General features: G+C 43.0%; 1 protein-coding gene across 6 annotated transcripts in view; it reads right to left on the bottom strand.

Annotated features, from left to right (window-relative positions):
• The window catches only part of ATXN2L (ataxin 2 like), a 1,992,254-nt gene that overhangs the window by 1,053,435 nt on the left and 913,869 nt on the right, over positions 1-24,950 (bottom strand). For all 6 annotated transcript variants that reach the window (XM_044058577.1, XM_044058574.1, XM_044058578.1 and 3 more), the window contains exon 10: positions 20,456-20,563. In XM_044058577.1, the coding sequence (XP_043914512.1) occupies positions 20,456-20,563 (108 nt within the window). The remainder of the gene's footprint in view (positions 1-20,455; positions 20,564-24,950) is intronic.

Raw genomic sequence — 24,950 nt, 5'->3', positions numbered from 1 at the left:
GAAGCAATGACCTATCCATTTAGAAATAGTCTGTTTTGAGATAGCCTTTCCTTGTGATCCTGCAGCATATGACACAAAGTTGCTCAGTCTTTCTGAAAGCTTTAGTTCTGTCCAAGTAGAAGCGTAGCTGCCGGTGTATGTCCAAAGAATGAAGAATTTTCTCCCCCTTGTTCTGTGGGTTTGGATAAAAAGTAGTTAAGTGAATGGTTTGGTTGAGGGCCACACTGGATACCACCTTAGGCATAAATGTTGGGTTTGTCCTCAGAGAAACCCTGTCTGGATAAAAAATTATAAAAGGTTCCATACCCATGAGTGCTTGTAACTCCAAGACCCGTCTTGCAGATGTTATTGCTAGGAGCAGAGCTGTTTTCCAGGATAAGAATTTTATATCTGCTGTAGAAGCTGGCTCAAAAGGAGGCAGTGTGAGTTTTTCCAAGACATAATTGAGGTCCCATGCCAGAATTGGTGCTCTTCTTGGAGGCCTGATGTTTTTGGCCCCTCTTAGGTACTGCCTTATTAAAGGATGAGAAAAGATAGGTGGTTCCGTATTGTAATGGGCTGAAATGGCAGAGGCATGAATCTTAACTGATGAAAAAGAAAGGCCTTTGTCCAGCATCTCAGTTAGGTATTGTAAAATCTGAGGAATGTTTGGTACATACGTGTCAATGCCTTGTTCCTGGTTCCAAGCACAGAATCTCTTCCATTTTTCTGCATAAGATTTTCTGGTACTGGGCCTCCTGGCCTCCAAGATAACATCCATAACAGCTTTTGAAAGAGGAGTGTTCCGAATGGCTACATTATCCGCCATGCTGCCAGATTTAAGGTTCTGAGCTGGCTGTGCAGGATCTGATTGTTTTGTTGGGTAAGCAAGTGAGAAGTTTGAGGCAATATCCATGCTGGACCTTGAGACAAGCTCTTTAGGATTGGGTACCAGTGCTGGCGTGGCCAGTCTGGCACAATCAGTATCATTTTTGGCTTCTCTTGTCTGACCTTTAGGAGTGCCTTGGGAAGGAGAGGCAGTGGAGGAAAGGCATATACTGTTAGGTTTTTCCAGCTGAAGGATAGGGCGTCCACTCTCCATGCTTGTTTGTGATAAATTCTTGTGCAAAATCTCTGTAATTGGCAGTTGTGAGGGGAGGCAAATAGATCTATGTCTGGGCATTCCCATTTTCTTGTTATCATACTGAAGACTTGTGGATCCAGTTTCCACTTGTGGGGATCCATGAGGTTTCTGCTTAGTTCGTCTGCCAGAGTATTTGTTTTTCCTGGCAGGAATTGTGCTTGCAGGTGAACCTGATAAGTCAATGTTGTGTCCCACAAGGTCATTGCTTGTCTGCAGAGGAGGTAGGAATGTGTGCCTCCCTGCTTCCTTATGTACCACATGACCGTAGTATTGTCCGTTTTTATCAGTAGCTGTCCTGGATGAAGTAGATCCTTGAAAGCTGTCAGGGCAATCTGAATAGCTAGCATCTCTTTTTGATTGATATGAAGATGCATCTGGCTTGCAGGCCATGTGCCCTGAATACATTTTCCTGCCATATGGGCCCCCCAGGCATAATCTGATGCATCCGTTGTCAGTGTCTGTCTGGCTGTGGGTAAAGTGAATGGCAGACCCTTGTTGTGGTGACAGGCCTGTGCCCACCATAGAAACTCCTGTTGCAGGCAGGGAATGAGGGTAATTACTGTCTCCAGGCTGTGGCAATGCTGAGTCCAAACACTTTTTAGATACCATTGTAGTTTCCTCATATGCAGTCTGGCATATGGAATTAGTAGAATGCAGGATGCCATGAAGCCCAAGGCCTGCAGGATTTTTCTTGCAGATAACTGGGCCTTTGTTGCCAACTTTTTGAAGTAAGAAGTCAGTTGTTTTTGTTTGTCTGGCGTGAGATAAGCCATCTGGGCAGTTGTATTTAAGCTTGCACCCAGGAATATTATCTCTTGAGAGGGTACTAGTTTTGATTTCTTTTCGTTTACTGTGTACCCTAGGCCAATTAGTAATCTTTTTACAAACGCCAGATGCTTTAGAAGAATATCTTTCTTCTTTGCTAGAAAAAGGCAGTCATCCAAGTAGGGATATATTTGAATTCCTCTGTCTGCAGAATGCAATTACTGGTGCCAGGCATTTTGTGAAGACCCTGGGCGCAGTAGATAAGCCAAAGGGTAGTGCAGAGAATTGGTACTGCACTGAGCCAGCAATGAATCTGAGGTATCTTCTGCAAGATTGTCTGATTGGGACATGCAGGTATGCCTCTTTTAGGTCCAAAGTTACGAGCCAAGCCTTCTTGCCCAGCATGGGCAGTAGCTGCTGTAGAGTCAACATCTTGAATTTTGGAACTTCCAGAAACGTGTTTAGTATAGACAGGTCCAGTATTGGTCTCCAGGCTTTGTCCTTTCTGGGCACTAAGAAAAGTCTAGAGTAAAATCCTTGTCCCTGCTCTTGCTGTGGTACGTGTTGAATTGCCCTCATGTCCATGAGGGCTGTAATTTGTTTTTGCGCCTCTGCCCATTGATTGTGTGGCAGGTCTGGCATACCTTTTGCCCTTGGTAGGGTGTGAAAATGGAACCTGTAGCCCTGGGACACTATGTTCAAGACCCATTTGTCTTGGGTAATAATTTGCCAATTTGCTGAAAAAAGTGCTATTTTCCCATGGGGGGGGGGGGGGGGGGGCTGTCAAAGGAAGAGTGCTTGGATCTGGCAGAGGAAAGTCAATTGGGACTGCTTCCTGTAAGGTTGTGATTTGTCTTCTCTGCTTTTGGAGGTAGGAGCACCCCATTGTTTAGGCCTGTATGAGCCTTGGGGCTGAGATCTGCCTCTGAGACGTCTGTATCTGCCTCTTTGTGGTCTAACTGATACTGGGAAGGACCACATTTTTGAAGGCCAGTTTCTGCTAAATCTGGGTGGCTGTACCTGTAAAAAATCCTTAACCGTTTGCATGGATTTCGCTTTATCCTCCATTTTCTTTAACACCTCTTCTGCTTTAGTACAAACAAAGTATCATGCTGTAATGGAGCAACTAATAATTTTGCTGTAACATGATCGGGCAGATTCTGTTCCTTTAACCAAGCATGCCTTCTAATAACAGAACCTGTAACAACGGCCCTGCAAGAGGCCTCCAGTGAATCATAACCACATTGCAAAGTATGCTTTCCCACTTGTTCAGCTGCATGCAATAAAATCCTGCATTTCCTTGTTCTCTGCACATTCAGCATTTGTCAACATTTTCTGTTTAAGCAGTAACATTAAGTATTGCTGATATTTAAGCACATGGAACTGACAATTTAAAGCCCTTACAGCCAGGGTAGCAGACGTGTAAACTTTTTCCCCCCATCTGTCCAGTGCCCTAGAATCCCTGTCAGAGGGGACAGGGTTTTTTGCAGTGGAAGCTTTGACCCCTTTGGGACCCTGAGATATAGTTTCTGGGTCAACAGCAGAGTTTTTATATAGGAATTTATGAGAATCAGGGACCCTGTAGTATCTGTCTGGCTTAGCAGGTGCGGGGGGTAAAGAGTCAGGGGACAGGCCGAACTCTGAAAATACATCATCTACAATGTCTAGAACAGGTGGAATAGCAAGGGGTCTGTGCTGAGGTAGAAGCAGAAAGTCTCCGAGCCTTTTCTTAGATTCAGAGTAAACTTGGCTCTCCCAGTGGAAATGCTCCCTCATGGTACGCAGGTTTTCCCCAAAAGAATAATCCTCAGGAGGAGAGGCTGAAGGGATGGATTCTTCAGCATCAGAATCCTCACAGGGAGGAATAGAGTAGCCCTGTTCAGAAGAGGAATCAGGGGAAATAGAAACCTTATCAGAAGAATCATATTCTGTCTCTTGCCTAGGCCTCTTATCAGGAGGGGGATGGGAACCCCTGATCATAGTAATTAGGTCTTCGGCCATTTTAAGCATCTGTTTTTTTAAGCATGGAAGTCTGAGTAGGAGAATGCTGTACTTGTTTCTTTGTCTTTAGAGCTGCTTTAGTCTTTGTCTTTGAAGCTGAAGATGGCTTAACATATAACTGTGTAGGTCTGAAGACACCCACAGAAGCAGATGCCTGCTCAGCAGCTCTGGACCCATCTGAGGGAATGATTTCCGAGTGCCCAATACCTTGAGTAACCAGAGGCCCAGTCGGCTCCACGTGGGAGTCGGAAGCGGCCTGTGGCTCTGAGGTAGCGGGTGCCAGGGGCTGCAAAAGTGCCTCACTGAGAACCGGCAACTGGCCTAACGGAGGCCTTGTCATCGGTTTTGGACCTCGGATGCCTATTCTTTTCCTTGTCCTTGCATTTTTTGTAAAATCCGGTCGTCGTCTGTTCCGACGGCATTATATAATTAAACCTTCAGCCAAAGTAATGAAATGCAAAATCGAACAGACGCTTAATTGTGCTTTGGTTAAATCTAGCACAAAACCGACAGCTAGCAATGTCGTGGTCAGGGCCTAGGCAAGGAATACAGTAAGAGTGAAAATCCTCATGAGGTATTTGCTTCCCACAAGACATACAATTGTTAACTTTTTCTGACATCAGTCTGGAGCAAGAAAAAAGTTTCCCCAACGGGGTACTTAGCTTTAATGAAGACTATGGTTTTGAAATTCGTATTTGAAAATCTCAGGAGTCGGCCGACCGGTACTTGCGAACTGCTTTTGTTTCGGGCACCGCACGGCAAGAAAGACTGGACAAAATGGCGTCGGCTACATCTTTTATACCCCTGGAGCACTAACGTCAGGGAAGAGGCGACAGCAACTGACGCCAGTCCAGGACTTTGGAATTCAGGCCGACTGCGGGTAGCCTGCCAGCAGGATAACCCAAGAGTAATGACTGCAACAGTGAAACACGGTGAACATCCCAGACTGCAACAGAGAATACACTTGAACATCTACATTTATGGTAAGTGTACACAACTGTACTACGTTCTTTGTGTTTCACTGTTGCAGTCATTACATTTGGGTAGAATCCCAAAGCTATGGATGGGAGGATGGAATTAAACAGCATTAGGAGCAGCTATAAGGCCCTGCAGGACTGCAGAGGCAAAGCCTGCCCTGGATTTACAAAACAGAGGTAAATGGTAATGTTTTGTGAATGTATTAACTGAGCTCCAAGTAGCAGCTTCTAGAAGGTCTCTGGTAGGAATCCCTCTGAGAAAGGCTGCAGAAGTAGAAGCAGCCCTGGTGGAATGGGATCTGATCCCCTTGGGCACAGGTTTACCATGGTGCATGTAGCAAAAACGAATACAATGGCTTATCCATTTTGAAATAGTCTGCTTTGATATAGCCTTCCCCTCTGTTCCTGCAGCAAATACCATCAGTAGTTACTCAGACTTTCTTAGAGATTTTGTCCAGTTTAAGTAGAATCTTAGTTGTCTGTGTACATCCAATGAATGCAGAATCCGCTCAACCTTGTTCTGCGGACTTGGGAAGAAAGTTGGCAGGTGAATGGTCTGGTTAAGAGCCACACTGGATACCACCTTAGGCATAAAAAAAGGATTGGTCCTGAGGGCCACCCTGTCCGGGTGAAAGATAATGAAAGGCTCCACTGCCATGAGAGCCTGTAGTTCTGAATCCCTTCTAGCTGAAGTCACTGCTAAAAGAAAGGCGGTCTTCCAAGAAAGAAATTTTATGTCCGCAGGAACAGCTGGTTGAAAAGGAGGTAGGGTGAGTTTTTCCAGCACAAAATTAAGGTCCCATGCAGGATTTGGTGCTCTCCTGGGAGGTCTTAAATTTTTGGCCCCTCTGAGGTACTGCTTTAGCAGGGGACGAAAAAAGAGAGGAGGCTCTGTGTTGTTATGAGCCGAGATGGCAGAGGCATGGATTTTTATTGAAGAAAAAGATAGGCCCTTGTGAAGCATCTCAGTTAAATATTGCAAAATCTGAGGAATATTGGGCATTGCTGTATTTATTCCTTGTGCTTGGTTCCAAGCACAGAATCTCTTCCATTTATCAGCATAAGATTTTCTAGTCTCCAAAATGACATCCATCACAGGTTTACTGAAAGATGTGATTGGTGAAATTAATTGATTAGCCATGCTGCAAGATTCAGAGATGGAGCGGAGTGTGCAGAATTTGACAGTTCTGCTGAGAAAATAGATGAGGTGTTTGAGGCAAGTACCACGGAGGAAGGTGTGACATATTCCTTAGAAGCAGGTACCAGTGTTGGCAAGGCCAGTATGGAGCAATCAGAATCATTTTTGGTTTTTCCTGCCTGACTTTTAGTAAGACCTTGGAGAGCAGAGGCAAAGGGGGAAAGGCATAGACTTGACAGGTTTTTCCAGCTGAAGGATAGAGCATCCACTTTCCAAGCTTTTTTGTGATGAGTTCTTGTGCAGAATTTGTCCAACTGATAGTTTTGGGGAGAGGCAAATAGATCTATGTCTGGGCTCCCCCATTTTCATGTCAACATGCTGAAGATTTCTGGATCCAGTTTCCATTCGTGTGGGTCCATAAGATTTCTGCTTAGGTCGTCTGCCAGAGTATTTTGCTTTCCTGGCAGGAATTGAGCTTAAAGATGAATTTGGTAAGTCAAGGTTGTGTTCTACAAGGCCATGGCTAGTCTGCAAAGGAGGTTGGAGTGGGTACCCCCCTGCTTGTTTATGTACCACATAACTGTGGTGTTCTCCGTCTTTATCAGTAGTTGTCCTGGATGAAGGAAGTCCTTGAAGGCTGTCAGAGCATTCTGCACAGCTAGCATTTCTTTCTGGTTGACATGTAGATGCATTTGATTTGGGCTCCAATCACCCTGAATGCATCTCCCTGCCAGATGGGCCCCCCAAGCATAGTCTGATGCGTCTGTAGTCAGGGTTTGGGTGGCAGGGGGTAGAATGAATGACAGTCCCTTGTTTTGGTGACATGCCTCTGCCCACCAAAGGAACTCCTGTTGCAGGCAGGGAATGAGAGGAATCATTGTTTCCAGGCTGTGACAATGTTGATTCCATAAGCTTTTTCGGTACCATTGAAGTTTCCAGGCTGTGACAATGTTGATTCCATAAGCTTTTTCGGTACCATTGAAGTTTCCTCATATGCATTCTTGCATATGGAATTAGTAGAATGCAGGATGCCATGAAAGTACAGTTTTGTACCTACCATAAATGTAGATGTTCGAGTGCTAATACAGCTGCAGTCATAACAGATGGGTTATCCTGCCGTCAGGCGGGTCCTCGGTCGGCCGAATTCCAAAGTCTAGGTCCGGTGTCGGTTGTCGTCGCTTCCTCCCTGACGTCACTGCGACAGGGGTATAAAAGAGCCAGCCGACGCCATCTTCTTCAGTTTTTCTTGCCCCAGATGTCAGGTGCCCCCAGAAGGAAGGCAAAACATAAACTTATGTAATAATGCAATATAGAATAATCAAAAAACAGTAGTTTGCAAGCAAATACAACATAAAAGAAAACCCCAATCAGGTTGTATGAGAAGGTGTTTGTCATAAGGCCTGTCCTAAGAGGGTATGGAGGGAGGGAAACCTGGACTGCAGTTGTATTAGCACTCGAACATCTACATTTTTGGTAGGTACAAAACTGTACTATGTTCATCGTGCATACAGCTGCAGTCATAACAGATGGGTAGAATCCCAAAGCTAAATAGGGGTGGCAGGCACTAAGTGGAACTAGGAGGAGCAAGGATGCCCTGCAAGACTGCTGAGGCAAAGCCCGCTCTAGATTTAGAGTAAAGTGGAAGGTGATAGTGTTTGGAGAAAGTGTGCACTGAACTCCAAGTGGCTGCTTCCAAAATGTCCTTGGTAGGAACCCCCCTGAGGAAATCTGCAGAGGTAGCTGTGGCCCTTGTGGAGTTGGATCTGATGCTTGAAGGCACAGTTTTTCCATGAAATGAGTAACAAAAGCATATGCAGTGGGCTATCCATTTTGAGATTGTCTGTTTGGAGATAGCCTTTCCTTGAGCACCTGTAGCATAGGACACAAAGAGTTGCTCGGATTTTCTGAATGGTTTTGTCCTGTCCAAATAATAACGAAGTTGTCTGTGAATGTCCAAGGAATGTAGTAGTCTTTCCCCTTTGTTTTGTGGGTTAGGGTAAAAGGTAGGTAAGTGGATAGTCTGATTCAAGGCTACACTGGATACTACCTTTGGCATAAAGGAAGGATTGGTTCGTAAGGAAACTCTGTCCTGATGGAAAATGATGAAAGGTTGCACAGCCATGAGGGCCTGTAGTTCCGAAACCCTGCGTGCTGAGGTGATAGCCAGAAGGAAGGCTGTTTTCCATGACAAATATTTTAGTTCTGTTGAAGCAGCTGGCTCAAATGGAGGCAGGGTCAGTTTTTCCAATATGAAGTTGCGGTCCCAAGCAGGGACTGGTGGTTTCCTTGGGGGTTTTATATTCTTAGCCCCTCTGAGGAACTGTCTTAAGAGAGGATGAGAGAATAAAGGAGGATCTGTGTTGTATTGTGCAGAAATGGCTGAAGCATGGATCTTGATGGAGGAGAAGTAAAGTCCACTGTTTAACATCTCAGCTAGGTACTGTAATATTTGAGGTAAATTTATTACCCAAGGATTCTTGCCCTTTTTCTGATTCCAGGCACAAAACTGTTTCCATTTGGCGGAGTAGGCTTTTCTAGTAGGTCTTCTGGCCTCCAAGATGACATCCTGCACCTCCTTGGAGAGGAGGGTCTGTTGGGAAATCAAGGGATTCTCCATGCGGCTAGATTGAGGGTTTTTAGCTGGCTGTGAAGAGTTTTGAAGTTGTGCTGGGACAACAGAAGAGGCACTAGAGGCAGGATCCATGGTGGGGAATGCGTCAGGCTCTTCAGGAGTGGATACCAGTGTTGTCTTGGCCAGTACGGAGCAATGATAATCATTTTTGGCCTCTCTGCTCTGGCTTTTAATAGAACTTTGGGCAGCAGAGGGAGAGGAGAAAAAGGCATAGACTGTCAATTTTGTCCAATTGAAGGAAAGTGTGTCCACTTTCCAGGCGTGTGGATGACAGGTCCTTGAGCAAAAATTTTTCAGTTGGTAATTTCTGTGGGTAGCAAAGAGATCTATGTCTGGCTGTCCCCATGCCTGAGTTATCTTTGCAAAAACTTGAGGATGCAACTTCCATTCGTGTGGGTCTGTCATATTTCTGCTTAGGCTGTCTGCCAGTGTGTCTTCCTTCCCTGGCAGGAATTGTGCCTGAAGTTGGATTTGCAATTCCAGAGCTGTGTTCCAAAGGGACATGGTTAGTCTGCACAGGGGGTATGAATGAGGTTCCCCCCTGTTTATGTACCACATCACTGTGGTGTTGTCTGTCCTTATCAATAGCTGGCCTGGATGCAGTAGGTCTTTGAAGGCCATAATAGCATTTTGCACTGCTAGCATTTCCTTTTGATTGATGTGTAGGTGCTTCTCTTTTTGGGACCATTTTCCCTGAATGCACTGATCTGTCATGTGCGCCCCCCAGGCGTAGTCCGAGGCGTCTGTTGTGATGATTTGATTTGCTTGAGGTATGCAGAAGGGGAGACCTACGTTTCTTTGGCATGTTTGAGCCCACCACAGAAATTCCTTTTGAAGACATGGAATGAGTGGTATAATTGTTTCCAAACTGTGGCTGTGTTGAGACCATAAGTTTTTTAGGTACCATTGAAGTTTCCTCATATGCAGCTTTGCACATGGGATCAGCAGGATGCAAGATGCCATGAATCCCAGAGCCTGCAGGACTTTCCATGCAGTCAGCCTGGTGAAGGTTGCCATTTTGCTGAAGTATTGAGATAGTTGCCCTTGTTTGTCTGGCATGAAGTAGGCCATCTGGGTGTTTGTATTCAAGCTGGCACCCAGGAAAACTATTGTTTGAGAGGGTATTAGTTTTGATTTCTTTTTGTTGACTGTGTATCCCAGAAAGTTCAACAGTTTTATTACAAACGCCAGGTGTTTCAGAAGTATGTGCTTGCTGTCCGCTTGGATCAGGCAGTCGTCCAGATATGGGTATATTTGTATCCCTTAAAGTCTGCAGAAGGCAATTACTGATGCCAGGCATTTCGTAAACACTCTGGGCGCAGAAGATAAGCCAAAGGGCAATGCAGAGAATTGATAATGGGTTGAACCTGCAAGAAATCTGAGGTATCTTCTGCAATCTTGTCTGATAGGGACATGCAGGTATGCCTCCTTGAGGTCCAATGTTACCAGCCAAGACTCCTTGCCCAGCATGGGAAGAAGCTGCTGTAATGTGAGCATCTTGAATTTTGGTACGAGTAAATATGTGTTTAGGATGGATAGGTCCAGAATAGGTCTCCAATCTTTGTCCTTCCTTGGTACCAGGAATAGTCTGGAATAAAAACCTTGACCTTGTTCTTTTGCAGGTACCTCTTGAATAGCTTTCATGTCCATGAGAGCTGAAATTTGTTTTTGTGCCTCTGCCCTTTGATTTTGTGGCAGGTTTGGCATGCCTCTCATTTTTGGAAGGGTGTGAAAGTGGAATCTGTAGTCTCTGTCTATAATGTCCAGGATCCATTTGTCTTTTGTGACAATATGCCAATTTTTTGAGAATAATGCCAGTTTTCCGCCTAAAGGTGCTGCCATTAAAGTTTTGCTTGGCAGGCAAAGGGGAAAATCATTGTGTCTGCTTTCTGAATGACTGATCTATCTTCTCCACCTTTTGGGGTTGGTACTTGCCATTGTCTGGCTCTGAATGATCCTTGAGATTGCCCTCTACCCCTCGGGCGCCTGTATCTGCCTCTTTGAGGTCTGTCCGTGGCTGGAAAGGACCAATTTTTTTGAAGGCCAGTTTCTGCTGAAACGTGGAGGTTGTACCTGTAGGAAATCTTTCACTGTTTGCATTGATCTTGCCTTTTCCTCCATTTTCTTTAGTACCTCCTCAGCTTTAACACCAAACAATACATCTTTTTGAAGAGGTGCATCTAGTAATTTAGCTTTGACATGATCTGGTAAGGTTTGCTCTTTGAGACAAGCATGTCTACATATGACAGACCCTGTAACAGCAGCTCTACATGAGGCCTCTAAAGCATCAAATCCACACTGCAAGGTATGTTTACCCACTTGCTCTGCACTATGCAACAAATCCTGCAACTCCCTTAAATCTGGTTGCTCAGGTTGTGTCATTTTGCTTTTCAACTGAGATAACAAAAACTGTTGATACTTTAACATATGGAACTGACAGTTTAATGCCCTCATGGTTAAAGTGGCCGAGGTATAGACCTTTTTCCCCCACCTTTCTAAAGCTCTGGAATCTCTCTCTGAAGGTAAGGGGTTTTTAGCAGTAGAGGCCTTAATTCCCTTGGGACCCTGTGAAATAGTTTCTGGGTCAGCAACATGGCTTTTGTATAGGAACTGGTGTGAATCAGGAACCCGGTAATACCGGTCAGGTTTAACAGGAGCTGGAGGTAAAGAATCTGGGTTGAGGCTGGCTTCTGTGTACACATCATCTAATATAACTAAGACAGGAGGGATAGCCAGAGGCCTGTGCTGGGGTAGCAAGAGAAAATCCCTGAGCCTTTTCTTGGAATCTGAGTAATCTTGGCCTTCCCAGTGAAAGTGTTCCCTCAAGGTATGTAGGGTTTCCCCAAAAGAATAGTCCTCGGGGGGGGGGGGGGGACCGAGGGAATAGACTCCTCTGCATCAGAGTCTTCAAAAGCAGAATATGTATATTCCTGGTCCTCAGAATGTTCTGAGGTAATAGAGGCTTGATCTGAGGAAGGGTAGTCTTCCTCCAATCTGGGCCTTTTGTCCGAGGGGGGTTGAGAACCTCTGATAAGAGTAATCAAATCCTCAGCCATTTTGAGCATCTGTTTTTTAGGCATGGGGCCTTGAGAGGGTCCTGTGATCCTTGTTTTTTAGTTTTCATGGCTGCTTTAGATTTTGTGAAAGCCTTAATGGAGAAGGAGGAAGGCCTGAAGACACCTTGAGAAAAGGCAGGCCTGTCTAAACTCTGAGTTTCCCCGCCAAGAGTGGCGTCGGTATCTGTAGTCGGAATGGGGGCCGAGGAGCCTGCGACCTCGGGCACAGAAGACACCGGTAATGAAGTGTCATCGGTACTCAGGGGCTGCGTAGGCGCCTCGCTGAGAACCGGTAGTCGGCCTTATCGTGATGTCGGTAGAAGTAGCGGACCTCGTATGTCGGTCCTTATCTTTGCGTCTTTTACTCAAAACTGGAGTCGGAGTATCCGACGACATAATGTAATTAAATTTTTTACCAAAATAGTGGTGGGCGAACTCCGCCCGACGCTTAATAGTGCGTTTGTTGAATCTAGCACAAAAACGGCAGGCCGAGACGTCGTGGCCTGGGCCTAAGCAAGGAATACAGAAAGAATGAAAATCCTTATGCGGTATTTGCTTCCCACATGAAATACAATTATTAACTTTGTCTGACATCGGTCTGAGGCAAGAAAAGTTTCCCCAACGGGGTACTTAGCTTTCAAGAAGACTTCAGCTGAAATATTTTCGTAAATCTCAGGAGCTGGCCGACCAGCACTTGCGAACTGCTTCTGCTTCGGGCACCGCGCGGCAAGAAAGACTGAAGAAGATGGCGTCGGCTGGCTCTTTTATACCCCTGTCGCACTGACGTCAGGGAGGAAGCGACAACCGACGCCGGACCTAGACTTTGGAATTCGGCTGACCGAGGACCCGCCTGACGGCAGGATAACCCATCTGTTATGACTGCAGCTGTATGCACGATGAACATCCCTAAAGCCTGCAGAATTTGTCTTGCATTTAGCTGGGTTTTTGTTGCCGCTTGTTTGAAGTATGTTGTCAATTGAATTTGTTTATCTGGCGTGAGGTAAGCCATCTGGGCAGTCGTATACAAGCTTGCATCTAGGAATCCAAAGAATAGACTTGCAAAGAGTGTCCAAAAGAAGGTCAGGAACCAACCACTTGAGTAAAACACAAGCACTTTATTCACAATAACGCCAAAAACAGGAAATACGTTTTCGACCCAAAATTCAAGTCTTCATCAGAAGTAAACAATTAACAGTCATCACTAAAACTCTTATATACCCATCCAATTGTGCAAATTGCAATAGTAATTAATCAATCAAGTTAATTAAACAAACAGTATAAATAATGTAATTCATAAAATCATTTGTTAGACTTTCCAAGTTAAAATATGTAATTTATAATACTTTCCATAAATTAATATATATATTGATTCAACAGTTTAAACTTTAAAATTAAATTGTATATCATAAAAATGCATTTAATTTAATTATAATAAAATCTGCTTTTGTATTACTATGTGATTAAACATACCTCACAAAACATTGTATATAGTGCCATCTTGTGGCTATACTTAAAATCACAGTTTGGCTGCCCTTAATTTTAAAACTGAAGAAATGGAAATCATATCATTTAAACCTGGTGGTTTTGTGGAATCTAAAATAATTTGCCAAAATAGCTCCCTATATTCAAGTTTGGCCTCCCACATACCCCCTCTTAATTCCTTGGGTACAATTTCCAAAACAAAGAAAAGAAATTTAGCCTGCGGACAAGTCAAAGTGTGTCTGTATAAGGCATTTTTATTGTTTTGTTTCCTAATTTCATAACAGTGTTCATATATACGGTTCCTTAACTTTCTCTCGGTTTTTCCTATATAAAATGAGGTGCAAACCTTACAAGTAGCAACATATACCACACCGTTGGTATTACAATTAGAAAAACATTTGCTGGTAATCTCCCTGTCTCTTGATGCAACTAAGATACTACCTTCATTGAGTATTAAGGGGCATTGTGGACAAGTACCACATTTAAAAGTACCTGGCCTTTTTAAGGAGGTGTTAACCTTTCCAAACTCAAAAAGTTGTTTGAAATTTAAATCTTTACGATATATAAATGTGTTTTGTTTTTCAATACCTCTAAGTCAGAAATCTCAGTAAACCTATTCCATTCTCTGGTGATAATCTGTTTCACAACTCCTGCATCTCCAGAGAAATCCATAATGTATGCATCATCCCACTTTTTCCCTTCTTGGGTATGAATACTTGATTCTTTAACCTCCTGAATAGGTTTTCCAAGAATAGGGGCAAATCTGGTTTTCCTTTCCTGAACCACTGAATCAGTTACTTCTTGTAGTAAGGAATTTGGATAACCCCGTTTACTAAACATTTCCATTAGTTTTGCACACTCACTTGAAAAATCACCATCGTCGGAGGTCATTCTGCTGACCCTAACCAGCTGTCTCTTAACCAGGTTCCTTTTCTGAAAATGGGGATGACTACTCTTATAATGTAAATAAGAATTGGAAAATGTTTCCTTTCGATAAATACTGGATGAAAAACCACTGACTTTCTTCCTGATACAAACATCCAAATAAGTAAGGTTGTCCGTATTGTAAGTATGAGTAAAGTCCAAAAAATGTGTTGTGTTTTTAATGTAGTACAAAAATTCAGTAAATTTTTGATAGGTATCTGTCCAAAAAATAACTATGTCGTCCAAAAACCTTTTGTATAAGGAACAACAGCCAATAAAAGGACAGTGTAGTATATAAAGTTGTTCCCATCTGGACAAAATTAAATTTGCATACGTGGGGGCACATTTGGCCCCCATAGCTACTCCCCTTTTCTGTTGAAAAAATTCTCCCTGAAAAAACATGAAATTGTTATGAAGGATGATATCCATAAATGTTAAACAGTTCCTGAAATCATCCACTGTAAACATTTTGCTGTCCCTCATACTGTCTTCAAACCACTGGAGCCCTATGTCATGAGGGATAGATCCGAACAAATCTACGACATCTAAAGTGACGAAAGCCAGATCTGGGGAGTGTAGTTCAGGTTTAACACACCTAAGGAAGTCCCATGAATCTTTCAGAACTATTGGACTATCATATGACAACTTTTTCAGTTTGTCATCTACAAATTTGGCAGAATGACCTCCGACGATGGTGATTTTTCAAGTGAGTGTGCAAAACTAATGGAAATGTTTAGTAAACGGGGTTATCCAAATTCCTTACTACAAGAAGTAACTGATTCAGTGATTCAGGAAAGGAAAACCAGATTTGCCCCTATTCTTGGAAAACCTATTCAGGAGGTTAAAGAATCAAGTATTCATACCCAAGAAGGGAAAAAGTGGGATGATGCATACATTATGGATTTCTCTGGAGATGCAGGAGTTGTGAAACAGATTATCACCAGAGAATGGAATAGGTTCACTGAGATTTCTGACTTAGAGGTATTGAAAAACAAAACACTTACATTTATATATCGTAAAGATTTAAATTTCAAACAACTTTTTGAGTTTGGAAAGGTTAACACCTCCTTAAAAAGACCAGGTACTTTTAAATGTGGTACTTGTCCACAATGTCCCTTAATACTCAATGAAGGTAGTATCTTAGTTGCATCAAGAGACAGGGAGATTACCAGCAAATGTTTTTCTAATTGTAAAACCAACGGTGTGGTATATGTTGCTACTTGTAAGGTTTGCACCTCATTTTATATAGGAAAAACCGAGAGAAAGTTAAGGAACCGTATATATGAACACTGTTATGAAATTAGGAAACAAAACAATAAAAATGCCCTATACAGACACACTTTGACTTGTCCGCAGGCTAAATTTCTTTTCTTTGTTTTGGAAATTGTACCCAAGGAATTAAGAGGGGGTATGTGGGAGGCCAAACTTGAATACAGGGAGCTATTTTGGCAAATTATTTTAGATTCCACAAAACCACCAGGTTTAAATGATATGATTTCCATTTCTTCAGTTTTAAAATTAAGGGCAGCCAAACTGTGATTTTAAGTATAGCCACAAGATGGCACTATATACAATGTTTTGTGAGGTATGTTTAATCACATAGTAATACAAAAGCAGATTTTATTATAATTAAATTAATTAAATGCATTTTTATGATATACAATTTAATTTTAAAGTTTAAACTGTTGAATCAATATATATATTAATTTATGGAAAATATTATAAATTACATATTTTAACTTGGAAAGTCTAACAAATGATTTTATGAATTACATTATTTATACTGTTTGTTTAATTAACTTGATTGATTAATTACTATTGCAATTTGCACAATTGGATGGGTATATAAGAGTTTTAGTGATGACTGTTAATTGTTTACTTCTGATGAAGACTTGAATTTTGAGTCGAAAACGTATTTCCTGTTTTTGGCGTTATTGTGAATAAAGTGCTTGTGTTTTACTCAAGTGGTTGGTTCCTGACCTTCTTTTGGACACTCTTTGCAAGTCTATTCTTTGGGTTTTGGTTCTTGAAGACTTGCATATATCCTTCGTTTTGGTTTTGCATCTAGGAATGTAATTATTTGAGAGGGTACCAGATGTGACTTATTTTCGTTTATGGTGTACCCTAGGCATGTTAGAAGCCTTTTTACAAATGCCAGATGTTGAATAAGAGTGTCCTTGTCCTCTGCCTGAATGAGACAACCGTCCAGATATGGATAAATTTGAATGTTTCTTTGTCTGCAAAATGCAATTGCTGGTGCCTGGCACTTTATGAAGACCCTGTGCGCAGTAGATAAGGCAAAGGGTAGTGCAGAGAACTGGTAATGCAGATAGCCTGCTTTGAAGCAGATGCATCTTCTGCAAGATTCACCTGACTGGGATATGCAGGTATGCCTCTTAAGTCTAGAGTTACCAACCAGGCATTCTTGCCTAGCATAGGCAGTAGCTGTTGTAGAGTCAGCATCTTGAATTTTGGAATGTCCAGGAAAGTATTTAGAATGGATAAGTCCAGAATTGGACGCCATGATTTGTCTTTTCTGGGTACCAGGAAAAGTCTTGAATAAAACCCTTGTCCTTTTTCCTTTTCTGGTACTGGTTGAATAGCCCCCATATCCATGAGGGACATGACTTGTTTCTGGGCCTCTGCCCACTGATTTGGGGGCAGATCTGGCCATTCGTTTGGAACTGGCAATGTGTGGAAATGAAATCTGTACCCCTGGGATACTATATTTAAGACCCACTTGCCCTGGGTAATTAGATGCCAGTTTTGAGCATGAAGTGCTAGTTTCCCCCCCCAAAAGGGCTGCCAAAAGAAAAGTGCTTGGAGATGGCAGAGGAAAGTCATTGAGACTGTGTACCATAGGGTGGTGCTTTGCTACCTCCTGATTTGGAGGTGGAGGCACCCCCATTGTTTTGTCCTGTAAGATCCTTGTGACTGAAACCTGGAGCCTTTGGAGCGTCTGGGTTTGACCTGAGCGGCTCTGTTGGACACTGGAAAGGACCAATTCTTAGTAGGCCAGTGCCTACTGAACCTGGGTGGCTGCACTTGCAAGAAATCTTTTACAGTTTGCATAGATTTAGCTTTGTCTTCCATCTTTTTTAAAACTTCTTCTGCCTTATTACCAAATGGACTGTCCTGCTGTAAAGGAGCATCCAACAATTTAGCTTTAACATGATCAGGCATATTTTGCTCCTTGAGCCAAGCATGCCTTCTTATCACAGATCCAGTTACGGTGGCCCTGCAAGAGGCCTACAAGGAATCAAAACCACATTGCAAAGTATGCTTTCCAACTTGTTCAGCTGAATGCAATAAATCCTGTAACTCCTTATTTTCTACACAATCAGAAATCAACATCATTTTCTGTTTCAGTAAGCCCATAACAAGCTGTTGATATTTAAGCATATGGAATTGGCAGTTTAAAGCCCTAATTGCCAGGGTTGCAGACGTATAAACCTTCTTACCCCATTTATCCAGTGCCCTGGAGTCTCTATCTGCAAGGGTTGGATTTTTGGCTGTAAAAGCCTTAACACCCTTGGGACCCTGAGAAATAGTTTCAGGGTCAGCAGCAGGATTTTTGAAAAGAAATTTGTGGGAGTCAGGAACCCTGTAATATCTGTCTGGCTTACTAGGAGCCGGAGGCAGGGAATCAGAAGCCATGCTGGATTCTGAGAAAACATCATCAACAATGTCTAAAACAGGAGGTATAGCCAAAGGCCTATGTTGAGGAAGAAGAAGAAAATCCCTAAGCCTCTTTTTGGATTCTGAATAGTCCTGACTCTCCCAATGAAAATGTTCCCTTAAAGTACGCAAAGTCTCTCCAAAAGAAAAATCCTCAGGAGGAAAAGCAGAAGTGATGGATTCTTCTGCATCAGAGTCCTCATAAGGTGGAATAGAAAATTCCTGATCAGAAAAAGAATCAGAAGAAATGGAAACCTGATCTGAAGATTCATAATCAGTGCCATGCCTAGGCCTTTTAGCAGGGGGGGGTTGGGAACCCTTGATGAAGGTAATTAAATCCTCAACCATTTTGAGCATTTGTTTTTTAGGGATAGGGGCCTGAGCACGTGGCTCATGTGGCGGACTTTTAGACATAGAAGTAGGTTTTGGCCTTGTTTTTTTATGATGGCGTCGGTTTAATATACAAAGGTGGAGGCCTGAAAACACCCACAGAAGCCGGTGCCTGCTCAGCGGCTCTGGACCCATCCAAGGGAGAGAGATCCACGTGTTCAATACTTGGAGAATCTCGTGGCATACCGGACTCCAAATGGGTCGCGGTAGAGGCCTGCGACTCAAAAGTAGCGGGCATCAGGGGCTGCGAAAGAGCCTCAATGAGTACCGGCGAACCGTCAACTGGCTTAGGAGAAGCTTCGTCATCGGTTTTGGACCTTGGCGGTCTGTGTCTGTCTTTTTCCTTGCGTTTTTTGTGAATTCGGAAGTCGGATTGCTAACCGACGATATTTCAGGATAGTTAAATCTTGAACCAAAGTATTTAGAAGCAAAAATATACCGACACTTAATAGTGTGTTGGTTAAATTTAGCACAAAACCGACAGCAAGGCACGTTGTGATCAGGGCTTAGGCAAAGAATACTGTACAAATGAAAATCCTTATGAGGTATTTGCTTCCCACAAGTAATACAATTATTAACTTTTACTGACATCGGTAAGGAGCAAGAAAAAGTTTCCCCAATGGGGTACTTCGCTTTAGTTTGAAGACTTCGGTTCTGAAACTCTAAAACGAAAATTTCAGGAGTCGGCCGACCGGCACTTGCGAACTGCTTCTGCTTCGGGCACTGCGCGGCAAGAAAGACTGGTTAAAATGGCATCGGCTGCATGTTTTACACCCGTGACGACCTGACGTCATGGAAGAGGAGACAGCAACCAACGCAGGGCCCAAGACTTTGCTATTCAGACCGACTGAGGGCAACCTGCCAGCAGATTACCAAATGTAATGACTGCAACAGTGAAACATGAAGAACATCTGGTCAAGGAGGCTGCCAGAGTCCTACAGTAACAGTGAAGGAACTACAGGAATTTCTGGCAAGTACTGGTTGAGTACTACATGTGATGACAATTTCCCGTATTCTCCATATGTCTGGACTATGGAGTAGGGCTGCAAGACGGAACCCTTTTATTACACAGAAAAACATCTAGTCCCGGCTAAAATTTGCAAAACAATACATCAAGTCTCCCAAAAGCATGTGGGAAAATGTGTTGTGGTCTGATGAGACAAAGGATGAACTTTCTGGCAACAATTCCAAAAGGTACATTTGACACAAAAACACCACCTTGCATCACCAAAAGAACACCATCCCCCACGGTGAAACATGGTGGTGGCAGTATCATGCTTTGGGATTGCGTTTCTTCAGCTGTAACTGGGGCTTAAGTCAAGGTGGAGGGAATTATGAACAGTTCCAAATACCAGTCACTTTTGGCCCAAAACCTTCGGGCATCTGCTAGAAAGCTGAATATGAAGAGGAATTTCACCTTTCAACACGATAATGATCCCAAGCATACATCCAAATCAACAAAAGAATGGCTTCATCAGAAGAAAATTTAAGTTTTGGAATGGCCCAGCCAGAGCCCAGACCTAAATCCATTAGAAAATCTGTGGGGTGACCTGAACAGGGCTGTGCACAAGAGATGCCCTGACAATATGACAGATTTGGAACACTTTTGCAAGAAAGAGTGGACAAATGTTAAGTCAAGATGTGCCACGCTGATGGACTACTACCCAAGAAGACTGAAATGCTGTAATTAAATCAAAAGGTGCTTCAACAAAGTATTAATTTAAGGGTGTGCACACTTATGCAACCAGCGTACTGTACGTTTTTTATTTTTTATATTTTTCCCCTAACAGATTTGTTTATTTTCAATTGAACTGTACAGGTTTATAAGTCACATTAAAGGTGGTTAAAGTTTTAAAATGATTTATTGTGGTCTCATTTTTTATATCACAAAAGCCTGGCATTTTAACAGGGGTGTGTAAACTTTTTTACATACATTTTTTATTTTCAAAACAAAAAAAAAAAACACTATTGCAATTGGCTCTTTATACAATTTCTGTCAGTTCTTTATGTATGGGTGGTTCTTTGTTTAAATGCTTACACTCTTAGAATTCACTTCATGTATGACATTTATAGATATGTTGCTTGTTAGTTGACCTAATTATGCTGTTACTTACTTGGTGGACTTCTGCTATAGTATCTGCTGATTTTATTTTGAAACTTTTGTAATAACTGGCAATTTTTCTGGAGCTTTTCTCCTTGGTCTCCACTGAAAATGGGCCCCTGGCTCAGCTGGACTAATCAAGTTAACAAATGTCAATAAATAAATAAATATCCTTTCATGACACTCACCAACAGATGTCGTACAGGAAGGACTCTCAACAGGTCGTGCTGTGGGAGACGTCGTCTGTTTGGCTCCTCGAGGGGGCCGTTGTGATTTGGGAGACATTCGAGATGATCCTACAAAAAGGAGAAAATATTTTCAGTTTAATTCCACATTAATACATGTCCTACAAAAGAAGCTGTAACATTACAGGAAATAATTTTATACCACTTTTGCAAACAATTACTAAAATGTACCAAAAGTCTTACTGCAGAAAGTTTTCCAAAACCCTTGATCACTGTAGACCCCTTTCTAGGCCACAGGAGGCTATCCACCTTGCTATCCCTTAAAACTAACTACTTTTAGCAACTCTCAAAGAAACACTGCTTTTCACATCTCAAAAAACAAACTAAAAAGGGAACTTACTCCAATCAGTACAGCCTAAGACTTCTTATACCAGTAAGTGAAGAAAAAAGTACAGTTTTGTACCTACCATAAATGTAGATGTTTGAGTGCTAATACAGCTGCAGTAATCACAGATGGGTTCTCTGCCGTCAGGCGGGTCCTATCTATATATATATATATATATATATATATATACATACAAGCAATGCAATATAATCCAAAATCAGTAGTTGCAAGCAAATAACCCATAGAAGGATAACCCAGTCAGGTTGTATGAAGAGGGGGTTAGGCCCTATGCCTTTACCAAGTGGGGAAGGCGGGAGGGTAACTTGTACTGCAGCTGTATTAGCACTCGAACATCTACATTTATGGTAGGTACAAAACTGTACTATGTTCATCGTGCATACAGCTGCAGTAAATCACAGATGGGTAGAGTCCCAAAGCTACACACAGGGTGGTAGGTACTAGTTGGAACTGGGATGAGCCAGAATGCCCTGCAAGACAGCAGTGGAAAAGCCTGCTCTAGTTTTGGAATATAAAGGCAGGTGGTAGTGTTTTGTGAAGGTATGTACAGAACTCCAAGTGGCTGCCTCCAAAATGTCTTTGGTAGGAACTCCTCTGAGGAAGGCTGTAGAGGTAGCTGTGGCCCTGGTGGAGTGGGATCTGATGCCTGTGGGAACAGATTTCCCATGATATGAATAACAGAACCATATGGAGTGGCCTATCCACTTGAAAATAGTCTGCTTGGTCACTGGCTTCCCTTGAGCCCCTCCAGCATAGGACACAAAAAGTTGTTCTGATTTCCTGAAGGACTTTGTTCTGTCCAAATAATAGCGTAGCTGCCTATGGATGTCTAAAGAATGTAGCAACCTTTCCCCTTTGTTTTGAGGATTGGGGTAAAAGGTGGGTAAGTGTATGGCTTGGTTTAAAGCTACCCTGGATACCTCTTTAGGCATAAATGATGGGTTGGTACGAAGGGAAACCCTGTCCTGATGGAAGATGAGGAAGGGCTGCACCGCCATGAGGGCCTGTAGTTCCGAAACCCTACGAGCTGAAGTGATGGCCAGAAGGAAGGCTGTTTTCCAGGACAAATATTGCAAATCTGTTGATGCAGCTGGTTCAAAAGGAGGCAATGTTAATTTTTCTAGAATGTAATTAAGATCCCAGGCTGGTATTGGTTGTTTCCTTGGAGGTCTTATATTCTTAGCCCCTCTGAGGAACTGTCGTAAGAGTGGGTGAGAAAATAAAGGTGGATCCGAGTTGAATTCTGCAGAAATGGCTGAGGCATGGATTTTTATAGAAGAAAATGAAAGTCCACTGTTCAGTAGCTCTGCTAGATACTGTAATATCTGAGGCAAATTCAGCTTTTTAGGGTCCTGGCCTTTTTTCTCATTCCAAGAGCAGAACCGTTTCCATTTTGCGGTGTAAGCCTTTCTAGTAGATGGTCTTCTGGCCTCCAAAATGACATCCTGCACCTCCTTGGAGAGTAGGGTCTGTTGTGGTGTTAAGGAATTTTCCATGCAGCAAGATTGAGTGTTTTCAGCTGACCATGAAGAGTTTTGTAGCTGTGCTGAGTCAGCAGAAGAGGCATTAGAGATAGGGACCAGGGAGGAGTATGTGTTAGACTCCTCAGGAGCGGATACCAGTGTTGCCTTGGCCAATCTGGAGCAATCAGTATCATCTTCGGTCTGTCTGCTCTTGCTTTCAAGAGCACCTTGGGCAGAAGAGGCAGAGGTAGGAAAGCATAAACTGTCCATGCTGTCCAACTGAACGAAAGGGCGCCCACTCTCCAGGCCTTTGGATGAAAGGTCCTTGAACAAAACTTTTCCAATTGATGATTCCTGTGGGAGGCAAAAAGATCTATGTCTGGCCTCCCCCACTCTTGTATTATCTCTGTAAACACCTGAGGATGCAACTTCCATTCATGTGGATCAGTCATATTTCTGCTTAGATTGTCTGCCAGCGTGTTTTCCAATCCTGGCAAGTACTGTGCTTGAAGTTCGATTTGCCATTCCAGAGCCAAGTTCCAAAGAGTCATGGCTAGTCTGCACAAGGGGTATGAATGTGTTCCGCCTTGTTTGTTTATGTACCACATTACTGTGGTGTTGTCTGTTCTTATCAGTAATTGTCCTGGATGCAGGAGGTCCTTGAAAGCTGTAATTGCATGTATTACTGCTAGCATTTCTTTTTGATTGATGTGAAGGTGCTTTTCCTTTTGGGACCATTTGCCCTGAATGCACTTGCCTGTCATGTGCGCCCCCCAGGCGTAGTCTGAGGCGTCTGTTGTGATGACTTGGTTTGCTTGAGGCTTGCAGAATGGGAGGCCTGCGTTTGCTTGACATGCTTGGGCCCACCATAGAAATTCCTTTTGCAAACATGGAATTATTGGTATTATTGTCTCCAAACTGCGACTGTGTTGAGACCATAGGTTTTTTAGGTACCACTGAAGTTTCCTCATATGCAGCTTTGCACACGGGATTAAAAGAATGCAAGATGCCATGAAGCCCAGAGCCTGCAGGATTTTCCTTGCAGTAAACCTGGTACATTTTGCTAGTATTTTGAAGTACTGAGTTAGCTGCCCCTGTTTTTCTGGCGTTAGATAGGCCATCTGGGTGTTTGTGTCCAAGTTGGCACCCGGGAAAGTTATTTTCTGAGATGGTGTTAGCCTGGATTTCTTTTTGTTGATTGTATATCCCAGAGAATGCATTAACAGTGTTACATAAGCCAGATGTTCCAGAAGTATGTGCTTGCTGTCCGCTTGGATCAGGCAGTCGTCCAAATAAGGGTAAATTTTTATCCCTTGAAGTCTGCAGTAGGCAATTACTGATGCCAGGCACTTTGTGAATACTCTGGGCGCAGTAGATAAGCCAAAGGGCAATGCAGAGAATTGATAGTGGATTGAACCTGCAAGAAATCTGAGGTATCTTCTGCAACTCTGTCTGATTGGGACATGCAGGTATGCCTCCTTGAGGTCCAATGTTACCAGCCAAAACTCCTTGCCCAGCATGGGAAGAAGCTGCTGTAATGTGAGCATCTTGAATTTTGTGCAGTAAAATGTGTTTAGGATGGATAAGTCCAAAATGGGTCTCCAGTCGGTTCCTTTCCTTGGTACCAGAAAAAGTCTTGAATAAAAACCTTGACCTTGTTCGTGAGTAGGTACCTCTTGTATAGCTCTCGTGCTTATGAGCTTTAAAATTTGTAGTTGTGCCTCTGCCCTTTGATTGTGTGGCAGGTTTGGCATGCCTCTCATTTTTGGAAGAGTGTGGAATTGAAATTTGTAGCCTCTGTTTACAACGTCCAGGATCCATTTGTCTGTTGTGACAATATGCCAATTTCTTGCAAATAATGCTAGCTTTCCACCCAAAGGTGCTGCCAGCTGAGACCTGCTTGGCATGGAAATGAGGGAGTCATTGGGTTTGCTTCCTGTATTGTTGTGCACTGTCTTTGCCACCTCTTGGTGCTGGAGTTTGCCATTGTCGGCCTCTATATGATCCTTGTGATTGCCCTCTGCCCCTTGTGCGTCTGTATCTACCTCTTTGGGGCTGGTCAGTGGCTGGAAAGGACCAGTTTTTTGAAGGCCAATTTCTGCTAAAACGTGGTGGTTGGACCTGTAAAAAAGCTTTGACAGTTTGCATAGATTTGGCTTTTTCTTCCATTTTCCGTAATATCTCCTCAGCATTAGTACCAAACAGCACATCCTTTTGTAAAGGAGCATCTAGAAGTTTAGCTTTCACATGATCAGGCAAGCTTTGTTCCCTAAGCCAGGCATGTCTACGAATCACTGATCCTGTAGCAGCCGCTCTACTTGAGGCCTCTAGGGCATCATAGCCACATTGTAAGGTGTGTTTACCCACTTGCTCTGCACTATGCATCATATCCTGTAACTCCTTTAAATCTGGTTGTTCAGGTTGAGACATTTTATTCCTTAATTGTGATAACAGGAACTGTTGATATTTAAGCATATGAAACTGACAATTTAAGGCCCTCATGGCAAGGGTGGCCGAGGTATATACCATTTTTCCCCACCTTTCTAAAGATCTTGACTCTCTTTCGGCAGGAAGTGGATTCTTGGCAGTAGAGGCCTTCAATCCCTTGGGGCCTTGAGAAATGGTTTCAGGG

Source organism: Protopterus annectens, chromosome 16.part0 (assembly GCF_019279795.1).
Source record: "Protopterus annectens isolate FY-2018-M chromosome 16.part0, PAN1.0, whole genome shotgun sequence".
In the NCBI taxonomy this organism is placed as follows: Eukaryota; Metazoa; Chordata; order Ceratodontiformes; family Protopteridae; genus Protopterus; species Protopterus annectens.
Note: the sequence above shows the minus strand (reverse complement) of the source record. Positions and strands in the feature narration are given on the sequence as shown.